Below are 15,659 nucleotides of genomic sequence, written 5' to 3' on the forward strand. Positions count from 1 at the left end.
GGAATCTTGCTATCCAGCAAGCTCACCCACCCAGAACCAGGGGACACAGATCAAAACAACCAAAACTCAGGCTGCGCTTCCCAGGCTTGAGCCCCGTGCTAATAAGGTTCAGCCCACAGATTAGAAGCCTCGAGTAGGAAAAGGCTGCTGAAGGGGACACACACAACAGGGAGAAGCAACAGTTACTGGTCCCTGGCCGGAGCTGTTCATTCCGTGGAGGAAGAGTGCTGGCCAGCCGAAACCGGTTTGGCTCAGTGGATAGAGCGTCAGTCTGCGGACTTAAAGGTCCCGGGTTCGATTCAGGTCAAGGGCATGTACCTGGGTTGCGGGCACATCCCCAGTGGGGGGTGTGCAGGAGGCAGCTGATCGATGTTTCTAGCTCTCTATCACTCTCCCTTCCTCTCTGTAAAAAGTCAATAAAATATATATTTTTTTAAAAGTCATCTTGGGATGGGGTGTGTGTGTGTGTGTGGGGGTGTCTTTTTTCCTTTTTTGTGTGTACGTCATTTATCTGACAATTCTCCCTCCTCCCCACTGGCCTTTCCCCATTCCTCCTGTTCCTACAATACAAACAATAAAGTCATTCATTTCAGGGGGAAACACACGGGAGGGGCGAACTATCCAGGAACAGGCCCAGGGGCACCCCAGAAGCTGGTGTGTGTGCCCAGCCCGCCACCCCGCTGGGGGCAGAGTCCTAACCCCCCTGTTGAATGGAGTGGCCTGAGTGGGGGTGGGGGATGGGGGGGTCACAGTACTGAGAAGACTGTTTAAAGAGGAAGGGAAGCATGTGAGCCCACATATTTAAAATTTAAAAGTTTTGGGTGCGCTGAAAGTCAACACTTGAACCCAAAGGAAAACTTAGCTCTATGGAATCACTTGCTCCCTGTGGGTTCTGTGTGTCAAACCTTCTGCTGAAAACACTGTCTGGGAGTCAGCTGCACACAGGGCTTCCTCCCTCACAGAGAAGAACAGCGAATGTCCGGATGCTGTGGCGTCTCCCACGGGTGCTCGCACCCACCGGGTCCTGCCCCCACAGCCGCGCCGTCTTTTGGCCGCCATTCCCTGTCCTGCTCAGCTGGCCCCTGGTTGGATTGCTCGTCCGTTTTCTTTGACGACGATGATGACGGATCGTCCACTAAGTACTGAACTAGAGGCCAGCCACTGTCGACATGTTCAAAGGCACTACTTCCTGAGTCCTCAGAACCAGGCGGGGCCGGGTGGGAAGTCAGTGCGCAGAGAGAAAGAGACGGGGGAGGTCACACCGGGACCAAACAGACCTGGACCACCATGCAGGCAGAGGGCGGGCGGCAGCCTCTTTCCGCCTTTTCCACTTTCCCTGTCCTCCCAGTGACAGGATTTCCAGGAAAGCCCAGGCGTTCCCCCTCCCTGGGCATCTCTGAAGCCCAGGCCCTCAGCCCAGCGCTGTGTCTCCTCTCCCAGCTGCCTGGGGAGTGACCGCCCCGGTCTGGCCTCCTCTCCGGGCTGAACACTCCCCGTCTCCCCCAAACAACTCAGTCCCCACCTTCCTCTTCCTCTCCCTCCTGAGGGCTCCGAAAGGGGGGAATAAGCCTGAGGGCCCAGAGCTCCCATCAGCAGGGGAAGGGAAGGCGGGGAGCAAAGTGAATCCACCCCCCTCCCCTGGGACGAGGGGCGGGGGGGGGGGCGCGGACCGAGAAGAGGACAGGGCTGGGGGGCTCACCTGGAAAGCCAGGCTCCCTTTCAGCAACTCATGGCTGCGACCCAGGGCTCCAGGCGCTCCAGTGCTGGGGGCAGAGAGAAGGACCGCTGACCGGGGGCCTCCGGAGGAGCCGCGCCCCCATCACGGGGCTGCGGCGGCCTCCCCACCACGGCCCCTCGGGGCAATGAGAAGCCCAGCTCGGCCTCACGGAGTCCCCTGCGCCTCGAAGAGACGCCTGCGAGGAGGGCTGCAGCCCCGCGCCCGGCCCGGAAGGCTCCTGCTCTGAGCTGGGCAGCCGGCCCCGCCCGGGCCGCCGGGTGTCGCCTGCCGGTGCCGGGTCCCAGGCGGTGGTGCGCGCGGCTTCCTGGAGCCGCTCACGTGCGGCGCCGGCCCTTAAAGGAGCCGCGGCGGGCGGGCCGGGCGGCGAGGCCTCCGCTCCGGGCGCCCCTGGGCCCCGCCCCCTTCTCCTCAGCCGCGACCTCAGGGGACCCCGGCGCCTCCCTAACTTCGGGGGCGCCAAAGTTTGCAGCAGCCGCGCGGCGGGCTCGGGGGGACGGGCGGAGCTCCTGCCTCCGTCCCCGCCCCACCCTCCGGCTCAGCGGCCTCGGGACCGGCCCGCCCCGCAGCCGAGACCAGCGGCCGGGGGCGCAGGGCCGGCCCAAGGTCGCGCTCAGGGCCCTCGGACCCGGCCGGGGCCAGGGGTCAGGGAGTCGAGGTGCACGGAGCGGCCTGGGCCGCGGGGGTCACGGAGGGAGGGGGCCGCGCCCGGGCGGACGGAGGTCCCAGGCCCCCGGCGCGCGGGAGGCGGCCCGGCGGGAACGCGCCCCTCAGCCCGGGCTCACCTCAGCCGCCACCCGCCGCGGACGCCGACGCGCAGGCGGCTCCGGGTCCGGTCGCGGAGCCTGCGCGCGCCCGCCTCGCACGCTCGCTCCGCCCCCTCTCGCGGCGGGACGTGGCCGTGGCCGTGGGCGCGTGCGCGCGGGGCCAGGAGGGCGGCGGCCCGCCCCGCCGCGTCTCCATGGCAACGAGCGTGCGTTCGTCCTCGGGAGCCGCCGGGGGCGGGGCGCGCGGGCACCTTCTCGCCTCCCGCACGCCGCGGGGATGACGGCGCGAGGAACCCGGGGCCTCTGGGGCGCGAAGGGAAGGCTACCGGGTGGGCCGCGCCGGGGCGCCGGGCTGGGGTCCGGGAAGCCGGCGCCAGAGAGGAGCGTTGGGCGAGGTTTCCGGCATTTCTGCGGCCCGTGGTCCGAGCGAGGCAGGGCCACTTGCCCCCGGTTTAGAGCGGAGTGAACTGAGGCCCCATCTGAGCGCAAGGAAATGGAGCCAAGCTCCATACAGCACACACATCAGCTTCCTGCCCCCAGCTCCACCGCACTCCACCCGCCACGCAAAGCACAGGCGGACCTGTCACCCACCTACCATGCCAGGGCAGTCCTAGGGGCTGCGGATACCGAGGGAACAACAACAAAAAAACCCCAAGGCCCCACCCCCGGGGAGCTCGCTAGGGCCACGCCCCCTCCTCAGACTCCTCCCACAGGGCCTGGATGCAGCTGGGCGAGACTGGTCTGCCCTCAGCTGAGCATGTACCAGGTAACTCCCGGGCCAAGTGTGAGCTCCTTGAAGACAGGTTCCATCTTCAGCTCCTATTTCTAAGGACCTACAAGCCCTTTTAGGGCCCCAAAGGTAAAACCATAAAAACCCTGCCCTCCTGAGCGGCCCAGTCTTGCAGTAGAAGCAAGTCTTGCTGGGCCAAGAGTTACCTCGGTGCACCTGACACAGAGGTTGGATGCTTGGGAAGGCACTCCCCTTATTGCAGAGCTCACTGCCTCTGCTGCAGACTGGGCACAGACTCCCACAACCCCGGCTTCCTTTCCCCAGCTCCAGGTTCCCTCCTCCCCCACAGGGCCACGCCTGGCCCAGCCCCCTGGGCAGCCGGCCCGGACGGGCACTTGGGGCTGAGCCCGCAGGGTCGTGGCAGTTGTTCTACTTGTGAACACCAGGCCCCTGGTCAGACCCTTTGGGCAAGGGGTTATACAATGGAAGCACTTCCTGGGCGAGGGAGGGCCTGTGTACTGGCCCTGACAGCCGCTGGGTTCCGCTTCTTAGAAGCTTGTGGACTTCTCCCATGAAACCCTTGTCCGGAGCTGCCCTTTCCTTCTGGTCCTTTCTGTTCACTTTTTTTTTTTTTTTTTAAGAATATGTTTTTTATTGAGCTAGAAACATCAATGATGAGAATCATGGATCAGCTGCCTCCTGCACGCCCCTCCCTGGGGATTGAGCCCAAAACCCAGGCATGTGCCCTTGACTGGAATCAAACCCACAACCCTTCAGTCCGCAGGCTGACAGCTCTACCCACGAAGCCAAACCGGCTAGGGCACTGCTCACTTCCTTTAGCCTGGCCGGGGAACTCCAGGGCCCCACGTCAGAATTCAGGGTGGGCCTTAGTTGCTTCAGCGCCACTATCTGTCGGAAAGCAGTCTGCCTGTGACTAGGACGGCAAGCCATCAGCCTTAGACTTCCTCTCAGAGCAAACTCGCCCTTGTAGGATTCCCGCAAGGCCTCCGCTGGCCACCAGGAGGCAGCAGCCAGGGCACTTTCCTGGGGGTCGAGGGTGGGGGGAATGGAGGGGGCGTGGCGTCTGAGCAGAGAGGCTCACCTAGCCATGCCCCACCCATGCTCTACTCCTAGTGCTAAGCCCCAAAAGCACACATTCTCCCTCATGAGCCCCGATTTGGCCTTTGTCTCCTGCCTTCCTCTATCCAAGGAATCCCCAGAGGCTCTAATTCTCCCTTAGTAAATTTCCAGAGGAAGTTTTCCCAGGGCTCCTCCCCTCCTCCCCCAACCCCTCAGGTTCCAAAGCCCTGGCTCCTTCTCTGGGTAGCAGTGGTTCCACCCTCCAACTCCTGACAAGGCCCCAGCCACTCAGCCCCTGCAGGCTGAGGACCCATCAGGAGCCTCAGTCCCGAGGCAGCTTCCCTGTGTCCTCGGAAAGGCAGTCCTGTCAGTGAGCAAAGGCAGGAAGCGGCTAGGAACTCCCCGGCACCATCACCTGCAGGGTCTGCATTGCGCCCGCCCCTCATGCTATCCTTCTATGCGGTTATATCCCTTTCACCACTTCCCAAACAGCTGTGCAGACAATTCCTTGATCAAACAACATTGCCTTCTTGAGTTTAAATTTTATTTTACAAAAAGAGAAATAAAGAAAACTGATAGGCAGTTATACTGACTTACAATTGTTCTGTTTGCTTTAAAAAAGTGACATGAAACACAAGTAAAAATAAATACGTCATAGAAACAGCCAGTTGCCCAGTCTCTGGGGCAGGAGCACCTGCCCTGCGAGGCGGGAAGCCCATGACTGCACCGGCTGAGCACCAGCCACAGGTGCTCCTCAGAGCCAGGTGCAATCCCAGGCCTCAGGGGGCGTCCTGAGGAAAGAAGACGGAAAACCAAAGCCAGGTGCCAGGTCCCTGGGGCCCCAAACCTCCCCCCCACTCCTGACAGCAATGTGGCCTTAGTGGTTATCCACTGCGACCCCTCAACCCACCTGGACCTCCTTCCCTGCCCTCTGGAGAGGGTACAGGAAAAACCAGTTTGAGCGGGCTAAGGGGATTCTTCTGGTGAGTCCCCAGCCCACCCTGAGTAACACAACCAGACAAGTCAGTTTACACTCATGTGCACATGAGCAGGTGTGTGCATGTGCACACACTCTCTCACAGGCACACATGCACACACGCATACACACACCTGGGCTGAGCTCTCTCCCAGAGGAGGGTCCTGGATCAGGTCACAGTATGAGGTCCCCCCTCCAAATATCACCCCAGTAGTGGTAACAGAAAGTACCCAAATCTCTCCCAGCCTGGCTACCTCGCCCGGACTCAGATGCACCTATTCCTCGGTCACAGGCCCGAGAGGGGAGGCAGGCTCAGTCCCTGAAGAGCGAAGAAGTTGGACATTGCCTGCTCAGGAAGCTCATCGTAAGACTTGGGTATTCATAAAGGCCCAGGGCCAAGCTAGTGGCACAGACAGACATGTAGGTGTAACAGTGGAGTGCACAGGGCAGAAGAGAAGCGCCAGTAGGAGGGGAATGGATGGGGAGGGTGAAGGATGGAGAGCGAAGCGCTCAGACAGGCCTGGAGGGGCAGGTTCCTGGAAACAGTGAGCAGAGGGCCACAAAGTCTCCTGGGGTCCACTGGGCAATGGAGCCCCTCTCTCAGGAGCTTTGGTGGCAAGAGAGCCACTTAGCTAGGTGTGCAGGACGCCATGGTTTGGAAGGGAGACTGAGGAATCACAGGAGCTGGGAAACAGGAGGAAGGGGTCATGGCCAGGACACTAGGAACAAGGAATGTAAAGCCCCCACACCTCCCACATGGGACGAGCACTCAGTTCCGGAGTAAGGCCAGGCCTGTGGGCTGAAACAGACAACTTGCTCTGCTGATGACTGGGAGTGACAGGCCCCCGATGCCTAAGGTTTGGTTGACTGTTTCAACCCATCAGCAAAACCCCCCTAGCTCTGCTTCAGACCTGGAGTGGGAAATGTCACATTTAGTTGTGAGTCACCAGTATAAAATTTCATCACTGATTCCTAGGGAAGAGAGTTCCAAGGACCAGCGGTATCCTGAAGGCGGGAGATGACAAGACAGACGCTGAAGCACAATCCGAGATGAAGACTTGGCCAAATCTAATCTGATCCAACAGGGTTCACTTACTTTCTTAAGTGGCTACTCTGTCTCTGTTCAGTTTTTACCCACAAAGATACTAAGAAAAGGAAACCGCACATCACTACACGTGGGAATCCTGAATCAAGCTGTACCATAGTCCCTCGGTGAGAACTCAGGCTGCACCAGCCTGATGGGGCTTCTGTGGAAGATGAGGGGAAACACCCAAGCCAATCCCACTTCCCTCACGCAGGCCTGGATGGCAGGTGGGAGCCACCAGCAAGTGTCTCTGTCAAAGAAGCTACAGAACATGGTTCTTGGCCTCTGAGACAGTTCCTGCTTCCCTCACACACATGCTCACTGCCTACCAGCGCTCAGGAAGAGACAGCAGGAAAGTCAGAAGAGTTTTCATGGTCATTAAAAAAATGCACATGGAACTGGTAGCACTCCAATTTCCTGTGACCCCACTCTACCTGCCTACACAGCATAAGCTGCACATATCAAACAAAGCCTTCTCCAGCCAGGTCTGCCTCCCGAAGCTATGGCTTCTCTCCAGTTAAAGCAAGACCCAGCCCCTGGAAGCACTGGGTCGACAGCAGGCACACGCTGCCTTAGATCCTTCCCGGTTCCTCCAAAGCCCATCCCTCCAGGGACTAGTCTCAATTCCTGGCTGGAATAGTTTGTGGATTCTTGGAGCCTGAATTTTTAGAGGTGCACACAGAATGACCCCTCCTTAGACACACACACACACACGCACACGCACACGCACACGCACACGCACACACCCGCACGCACCCGCTCTGGGATCTCAGTGCTCAGGGGCCTTGGAGGTATCAACTGTGGCCCAAGGTGTGAGCGCGCTTGGCCAACCGGAGGTCTGGGGCAGCTCACGCCCACGGCACCAGCCTCAACCCGAAAGCCCACAACTGAGTCCACGTACCCTCCGCTCCTGGTGCACCTGAAAGAGAAAGCACTGGCTGGAGGTGCTAGTTTTAAATCACTAAAATAATTTGCATAGCTAAGTTGTAGATCTAAGGCTTCTATGAGTAGGAGAGTTACGAGTCTGACAGGGTGCTTATGAAAACAGAAAAAGAGCGCCTTAAGTCCATTCTTGGTGTAACCGGACAGCGCGCACACACACACACTTGTACATGCACACCCCCATCAGCCATCTCCTTGTCACTTCTTTGGAGACAACACCCCGAGTGTGTAAGGCCCCCCAACAATGAAAATCAGCTGGAGAAAGAGTTGCAGAAGCAGCTACTAGGGGTGACCTGACTAAACTGCCTCCAGGGCAGGGGTGGCAGGGCAGCAGCTGCCCAGTGAGGACCCTCGGGGAGGGGTGCAGCTCTGAAGATGGAGATGGTGTGTTCACCCCAAGAACTGCCTGGAGCGGCCTTAGCAGCCAGGGACGCCAAGTGGAAGACAGCCAATGTTTATGCCTGAAGCCTAGATGCCCCGCCCTGGCATTGGCAGCAAGAAAGAGTCGACCCAGAACGGCTGATGTTCTTTTCGGACAAAGCCAGGCCTAAGGCTCCTTCAGAGGAAGGCTCCTCCATGTGCCTTCAGAGGATAGAGGTAGCGGACAGCAGGCCCACACTGACCACCTGATAGCTGGGGAAGCCAACACATTTCCCAATGGGAAATCAGTGTCCCTCAACGCAGCCGCTACACACAGCACAGCGAGCCTGCCTCTAAGGTCGCCAGAGGAGGATGCAACTCCAAATTTGGGGTCACTTACTTTCCAATAGCAAACTCCACGTCCCCCCCGTTTCCATCTCTGTGGAACGAGTCGCATCCCCCAATTCTCCAGACATGGGGTTCCCTGGTCTTCCCGCAAGCGTGGCTGTTTGGTGCACATCTTGGCCAAGCCTAGCTTTCCTTCCATGGCCAGTTCGCCACCCTCAGGGGTGTACTCACCAGCAGCTTTGGAGTCTGGGGTATCTTAAAACTGCCTTTCCCTTCTCCTACCCCCTTCCCTACCCCAGCCTCCTCCTCCCACTATCAATAACAACAAAAAGACATATGAAAAGTCTAAATAATAAATAATTGCCCATAAGAAATAAATTACTGAGCTCTCTACCAGGGAAGGCAGGGCAGGCAAGGCCACTGGGACAGGCAGGGGCTCAGGTCCATCCTGTGAAACATGTCCTTCCAGCCTTGACGCCATCATCTCGCCCCACAGCACAGGCTCCTCCCACCGCCGTCCCTCCCGGGAAAGGGCTGCCTCAGGCAGAGGGGCCATGCCCATTTCTCCCGTCGTCTCTCCCACCCACACTCCACACAATGTGGCTGACAACCAGGACTCGGGTTACCCGGCTCCTCTCCACCCACGAGAAGGAAAGCGTGGCTTCCCTGGCTCTGTGGGGCGCACCCTGACGTTCATGCTAACTGCCGGAACCACCACACTCATTTCCATTTTTAAAAAGATAAATTCATTTTCCCCCTCATCTGCCCCTCCCTTTCCCCCCCAACTTCATCCCTGCTGTTACATACATGTACGTACATACACACTCACACACACAAACACACACACCACACATACCTGGTCTGCTTCCTTCCCACCCCCTAAAAAGACTCCACGTGGAGTCGCAGTCTGCTCTCCCTGCCCACTCCGTCCTAACCCGTCCCCCTCACTCCCCTCCCTTCTCCAGGCCAAGCTAAGTCACCCGGTAAGGCAGGTCTCTTGGGAGAGAATGTTCCCAAAGAGATGGGATGTGAGCGCCTACACTCAGAGGGGCAAGCGGGCGAGCCGACAGCTAAGCAAGGCGGAAGAGGCGGGCTGCTCGGCCCTCCAGTCGTTTGGGTCCCTGATTTCCCGCGATGGCTGCTCTGCTGGAATTCATGCCTCTTTGTTGAGCTGCAGCAGAGCCCTGCCACTATGGTCACCCCCTTCCTTGTCCTCTTCCTGTCCCTCCTGCCAAGTGCCCTGCTCTCAGAAGCCCAGACGGCTGCCTTCCAGCGTGGTGGCAGCCTGCTGGGGCCTGAGTGAGGTGGAGAGGGCTCCCAGCTACTTCCCAGTGACCTCGATCACGTCATCGTCCTTGTCCTCGTCGTCATTGGAGCTGAAGCCCACCTCAGCCACCTCGGGAGAGTCAAACGGAGGCACCTGGGACTGGAGGAGGCCACCAGCTGGGTAGCCCGCGTGGGAGGACATGTAGCCCGGGTAGACAGACAGGCCCCGGGAGAGGTTGGTGGGCAAGACAGGGGTGGGGAAAGGCGCAAACATCCTCGGCTCGGACAGGAGTGGCTGTGAGAACGGGAGTGAGTAGCTGGGCAGCATCCCTGGAACAGAGGGGTTCAGCATGAAGGAGGGGGTGCTGGCAGTGACTGAGGTAGCCGTGGAGGAGGAACTGACGGGGCCTGCTGGCGCCAGAGGGTCAGTAGTCACTGGAAACACCAGGCGGGCATCTGCCAGCAGATTGGACAGCTGGTAGTAGGAGGGGGGGCTGCCCATGAACAGGGAGTTCTCCCCAGCCTGGGAGCTGAAGGGGGCGGTGAGGTTATGGTTTAAGGAGACGGGTGGCATGGTGAACCCGCCTGCAACTGGGTACCCGTGTTCATACGGCTGCACGGGGGCTGGCAGATGGCCCTTCCTGGACCGCCGGCGGGCTGACTCCTGGGCAACAGATGGTGTGACCAACTTCCGCTTGTGGCCCCTTAAGTCCAAGACTGGGTGCCTGTCACCACAGGGCTGGCCGGTCACCAGGAGGGAACTGTTGAGGCAGTGGCTCCCAAGTCGAGGCTCCGTCCCGAGAGCGGCCCCAGGCACTGCACTGCCGTCCACCAGCTGGGCAGGGGGGCCCGGCAGGCCGGCGGCGGAGCTGGGGGAGCTCTGGCGGGACTCGCGGGCGGCGGCCACGTCAGCATACTGCTGCAGCTCGCTGAGGATCTCCGGGCTGTCGGGAGAGACGGGCCTGGCCAGCCCCTCAGGGTCGGGGGCTTTGGGTGATGAGGCACTGGGTCTGCCGTTGCTCGTAGACTCGAGAGAAGGCCCCTGGGAACCTGGGGACAAAATGTAGGTGACTGAGAACCAAAATGGCCAGGGAGAGAAGGAAGATATGGGGAAAGGTCCATGAAAGAACAAAAAATTTTGTGTCCCCCAAGATTCAAATAGTTGATGTATAAAGTTACCCACTTAACTTTCCCCTAGGAAACAGGTCTCTCCTTTCCCTGATTGTAAACCTCCACAGGGTCATGGACGTGAAATGCTAAGTCAGCAGTCCGACCCTGTCAGACTGGACGGAAGAAAAGAGGGACGTGCTTCTAACAAGACACCCATCCCGGCTGAAAATCGAACCAAAGCCGTGGCCGTGGAAGACGATGGACGCCTGTATCTGGCCTGGACAGTGGGCCTCATGGGGAGCTGGCAACTCAGCGTGACAACAGTGCTGGCTCGGAGGGAAATGCCCTTGTCCTGAGGCTGATGTGTGAAATGGCGAGGTGAAATGGTGAGGTAAAAACTGATTTGCAAACAGTTCCGATAGCGGGAAGGGAAAGACAAAAGCGAGTGCAAGCTGAAGGAACAGTCATGGGTCTGGGCACAGCTATAATACATGAGCGCTCACGGTGCCCGCTATCACCTCGGCTGGCTGTGTGTACAAACCTATCTCCACAGCGAGAGCGGGAGCAAGCAGTCTAGCTCTCGTGCCTCCCGGAGGAAGGACGGAGGAGGACTCTCCCACAGAGGGGAGCCGGGCCAGAGCACCTCACTGTTAACGAGCCCACACACCCTGACCTGTGATCCACCCACGTCTGGGGATTCTGCTGCAGATACGCCACGTGCCTGGGAGCCAGTTCTGCATGTGGAACAAGCAATCTGAGCATGGACAGGGGGCTGTCCCACCAACGGATCTGTGCACATCCTCAGGAGGCACAGCTACAGCAGAGAAGGTGCCAGCCCTGGCTGCCTAGTGTGTGAAGGACTAGTCAGTGGATTACGCAGTAAGTGAGCATTCATTTTAAAAACACAGAGGAAAGTTACACACACATTTTTTATCCAGACAGGCACACATGCCTTTTGTTCATAAAGACACAAACATCCCTGTCCTATATTCAGAATATCTCTGAAAATGACAGACGAGAAATGACTGGCTGGAGGTGTGGAGAAAAACTTACTGTTCACTTTACCCCTTTTTGTACCTTTTGAATTGTGAACCATGTACACATTATTTACTAAACAATTAATTACAAGTGAAACTAAACCAAAACCAAACCCATGGCCAGGGTGAACGGGAGACAGAGCCACACACTCTACCTGAGGCAGCCATCCGACCATCTTCAGGGGCTTTGGGCTTGCCCGTCGCTCGGACAGCAAAGATCCGCCCGTCGCTGGTGCGGATGTACGTCCCTAAGAAGCACGAGGAAGACTGTGAGCAGCAGACATGCCCTCCTGCCAGCCTGTGGGCTGGGAAACAGCTGTAAAACTAGCCTCACGCCCTCTCTCAGACCTCTGGAGTGAGTGGTGAGGATGCAGCTGTGGCCCAGTACTATCCCTTTCCCCACAAACGCGGACTGCACCAGCACTGCCACAGGCCTGCTCTGGAGCCTGGCCCTCTGGGGAGACGGACAGGCACAGGGGCACACACCAGGGAAGGCTCATGCAGTGGAGGAAAGAAACTGGCCCACGCCTTCCTGCCTCAATACCCTCTCTCTGTTGTGGGAACAACCCTAGAGCTGTTCTATTCCCACACCCTAATCCACCATCCCATGTTTTTATCAACCTGGAGAATCCGGCTGCTCCAGGCCGGAGACTGGCACACTTTTTCTTAAAAGGCCAGTTAGTAATTCTGGCTTTGTGAGCCATCAGATCTCTCTTGCAACTATTCAACTCTGTAGCATAACAGGTAGGTGTCTCTATGGTCTAAAAATATTTATGGACGCTGAAATGTGCATTTTGTGTAATTTCACGTTACAAAATATTCTTCTTTTGATTCCCGGCCCCCCTCCCCCCGAACCAACTGAGAATGCAAAGCCCATTCTTGCTCACAGGAACAGGGAGAGGCAGTGCTGGGTTTGGCAGGGGCACAGCAGAGCTCGCCCTTTACCCACCCCTGTTCAAGGCCTACAGGAGCCCGGTAAGGGGCGGGTACCTCCTGTGTCTTGTATTTCACAGCAGCATCTTTTCCTCCAGCCTAAAGGTACTGCGAGCCAACAGAGGCTGGGCGGCCTCCTCACTAACGCCGAGCCTCGGGGCTCACAGTGAAGGCTGACTTCCCGGGGGTGACAGGCGTAGACAGTCCCCACCGTCCGCCCAGATTTCCTCCTGGCAGTGTCACCTCCCTTGTAAGGAGGCAGAGGCAGTGGATTTCCCAATGACCACACTTTGACCCTACTTTTCCCTTCTCTTCTAAATCCCACTCTTCTGTTTTAAATTTGCCAACAAAGAGGGAACCCACAAAGCCTAGCATCCCATTCTTGAACCCTAATAAAGGCAGAGGCCCAGGTCCATGTTCTTTCTCTCTCCCCCATGACCTCCATGTGAGACCCTCAAGCATAATGTCCCCCCAGAACCTGTGAGTAATACTCTTGTATCTACCACGTTCCCTGATGGCACTGTGTTACAGTCACAAGAGCACAAAAACTGGTTCAGCCATGGCACCAGCTTCGGAGAAATGTCTATGGGGGTTCCAGGTGAGGCAGGCATTCTTAGCCAATAGCAACGCAATCAATAGGCTGAGACACAAAACAGGGTCTCTCCAAACCCCCAAATCCTCCATAAAAACAATGTCAAAATACAGGGATGCGGGGACCCTAACTCCCTTCTCTTAAGCCACGGACAGATCTCCTTGGGGCCCCGCCCACACTTCTGAGCTCCTGGAAATGTCATTTCCTCGTGCTTCCCCACATGCACGGATTCTGCTTCCCAGCCCGGACGGGGACGGCGGGCAGTCAGTCTCACCTTTTGTCCCGCGGATGATGTGGATGCTCTCCCCAGCATTAATTCTCGCCTGGACATCTGTGGAGCTGTTGAGTCCAGGAATAACAATATCTAGTGAAGACACAGACCTGAGATTTAGATCACACGGGGCCTGACTAAAGCAGGGAAGGAAACCAGTCCACAGCCACCCCCTTCCTCAGCGGCTCCTCTAAGGCCCCTTCATGGGCAGACAGAGCCAGGACGGCAAGGCCCACCCGCAGCCCTCTCACAGCTGTCTAACAGAGAATACTCTGAGAACCAGGAACTTCTCAGAAAGCTGATCATCTTCTGGGTCAATTTCCCTGATTCAATTAAAATTTCATAGTTTCTGGTTTAGAAAAAGTTGGTTCAAATGGTTATCTCTCTGTATTTTTCCTTCTGAGTTATTTGTAAGCACCTGCTCCCACCATGTTAGGATGTTCGAGGTGTTTGATAAACACTACAATCCCTGCGTGAACAAAGTGGTTTGAAAGGGACAGCACCCAACCTGTGGTGGTGACCACCTTCTGCACAAGGACGCCCGCGCGCTGCAGGTAGTTGATGGGGAAGTTCATGGCTGGGTTTGTGCCGGAGGCACAGCTTACGCCACCTCCCAGGGGGACATGCCGGGGCATCATGGGGATGGGGGTGGACTGTACAGGACGGACACTGGCCACAGGCTTCTCGTCGCTCTTCAGCGTTGGCTGCCTGTGAGAGAAGGACAGCGCACTCAGAGAGGTCGGCAGAACAGCCACCCTTCCCTCCTGCAAAGCCTGCGGAGCCCGTCAGACCCCCGCCCACAGCCACAGCTGCGGCAGAGGAGGGGCAGTAGGACCGACAGGGCACTGTCAGTTCAAAAGACCAGACGCAGGTCTGAGGCAGTGGAGGCAGAGGCAGTGAGGGGTGACACCTCTCAGAGCCTAAGGAGTCAGATGGCAGTGGGAGGATGCTTTTACGGGAATTTGGATGGTCCATCTACACACACCATGCTTTCGTCCTCAGATGAAAGTTAGAGGGAGGCAACGATGCCACAGGGAGGGAAAGTTCTTCAGAACCCAGGAAGTGTGAGCTGAAGACAAATGGGTGGAACTTGCCCACTCACCAAGGAGAAAGGCTGCGTGATGTCACATGTGCAGGTGAACTTGAGAGGCCACCTGTCCAACCTTAAGGGTCTTTACTCTCTGAAACTTCAAGTATCAGTAAGCAAGCAGACACCCCTCTCTCCTCTGCATTGCTTTTCATTGGGCTTCCCCTGGGCCACTCCCCAGGGTACCCTTCTAGTCACAACCACCACAAAAGCAGCCAAAACACTGTGCCCAGCAGCCAGGCCTCTCTCTGCATTAGCACCAGGCTTCTCCCCACTCATGTTCTGAACCGTTTTATAAGTTTGCTCAAGGAAAGGGGTTTTCACTCAGGACGGGGGCACAGCCACAGAATGCAATCCCGTGAGCAGCAGCAGGACACACTGATGGCACTCCTAGGCCCATGAAGAGCTGGCCTTCCCCCTTGCGCTCAGCACTTAGCAAGGTCTAGGACCAAGGTGCTCTGGATAGGACGGGCTGTGCGGGAGGGCTGGGTCTCTGTGTTTTGGGAACCTGCACCTCCAGGAAAACAAATGGACCACAAGACCAGCAGCTCACTCTTCCCGCCAGAGCCACATACAACCCCGGGGCTGCTGACTGCCTGGTCACCTCACCCGAGAGCAGAGCCCGTCAGTTCTTGGCAGCCAAAGAGTGAGTTCACACAGCGCCGCAGTGGGAAGTGGTAGGCCTGGCTCCACAGCAGACTCACCAGTTTCTCTGACTGAAGGCGGGGATGCTGGTCAGGCTCTGGTCGCTGGCGGGGTAATACTGCGCGTACGAAGGGCGGGTATAGGGGACAGATGTGCGTTTATCTTCCTCATAGCTTTTCTTTGCTGCTTTTTTCTCCGCCTTGGTCAGCTTGTGATCCCTTCGGTTAAGGAGCAATGACTCATGCTCAAAAGGCTCCTGGGGACAGAGGAGAATGTTGATTTAATTATCGGTCTTTGTGCAAACTGATGGGTGCACACTGAGCCTTGCTTTGCCACAAAGGAAGGGCTGGCTGTCTCCAGCACTAGCGAAGAGCCTGCTCGCAGACACACGCAGGCTCGCTGTCCTGTGGAGAGTATGACTCACAGTCTGACAGCACAGCTTTGGACCACCTTCCTCCGCCTTCCACACCAGAGGGCAGAGGGCAGGGAATAACAGGCTACGTTTTTAAAACGTGCCATCTCTCTGCTAGGAAAACACACTAGCAACTTACTCCCCATGGCTGAGCCCAGCGCTTGCAGGACCAGACCAGGGGCAGGAACTGCATGGGGAAGGAAAAGAACCACGTCGTTCAAGTTGCCTGCGTGAAACCAAAGTTGGCCAGACGGGCCTCCGCTGCAGGGTGCTGCCGTACCGGG

The 15,659-nt window shown here is 57.7% G+C and overlaps 1 protein-coding gene across 5 annotated transcripts in view; it reads right to left on the reverse strand.

The window, feature by feature from the left end:
• LOC118715618 (testis-expressed protein 264) overlaps positions 1-15,659 on the reverse strand; it is a 79,008-nt gene that overhangs the window by 22,494 nt on the left and 40,855 nt on the right. For 2 of the 5 annotated variants that reach the window (XM_036432167.2, XM_036432166.2), the window contains exons 18-22: positions 15,023-15,219; positions 13,740-13,939; positions 13,235-13,324; positions 11,591-11,683; positions 9,888-10,338 (exon numbers count right to left, since the gene is read on the reverse strand). In XM_036432167.2, the coding sequence (XP_036288060.1) occupies positions 9,888-10,338; positions 11,591-11,683; positions 13,235-13,324; positions 13,740-13,939; positions 15,023-15,219 (1,031 nt within the window). Of the gene's footprint in view, positions 1-1,699; positions 1,845-2,520; positions 2,614-9,887; positions 10,339-11,590; positions 11,684-13,234; positions 13,325-13,739; positions 13,940-15,022; positions 15,220-15,659 lie in introns of those variants that run through there. The other 3 variants (XM_036432170.2, XM_036432169.2, XM_045579534.1) reach the window with 3 other exon arrangements.

The sequence above is a fragment of the Pipistrellus kuhlii genome, unplaced genomic scaffold, assembly GCF_014108245.1.
Source record: "Pipistrellus kuhlii isolate mPipKuh1 unplaced genomic scaffold, mPipKuh1.p scaffold_m20_p_11, whole genome shotgun sequence".
Taxonomy (NCBI): Eukaryota; Metazoa; Chordata; class Mammalia; order Chiroptera; family Vespertilionidae; genus Pipistrellus; species Pipistrellus kuhlii.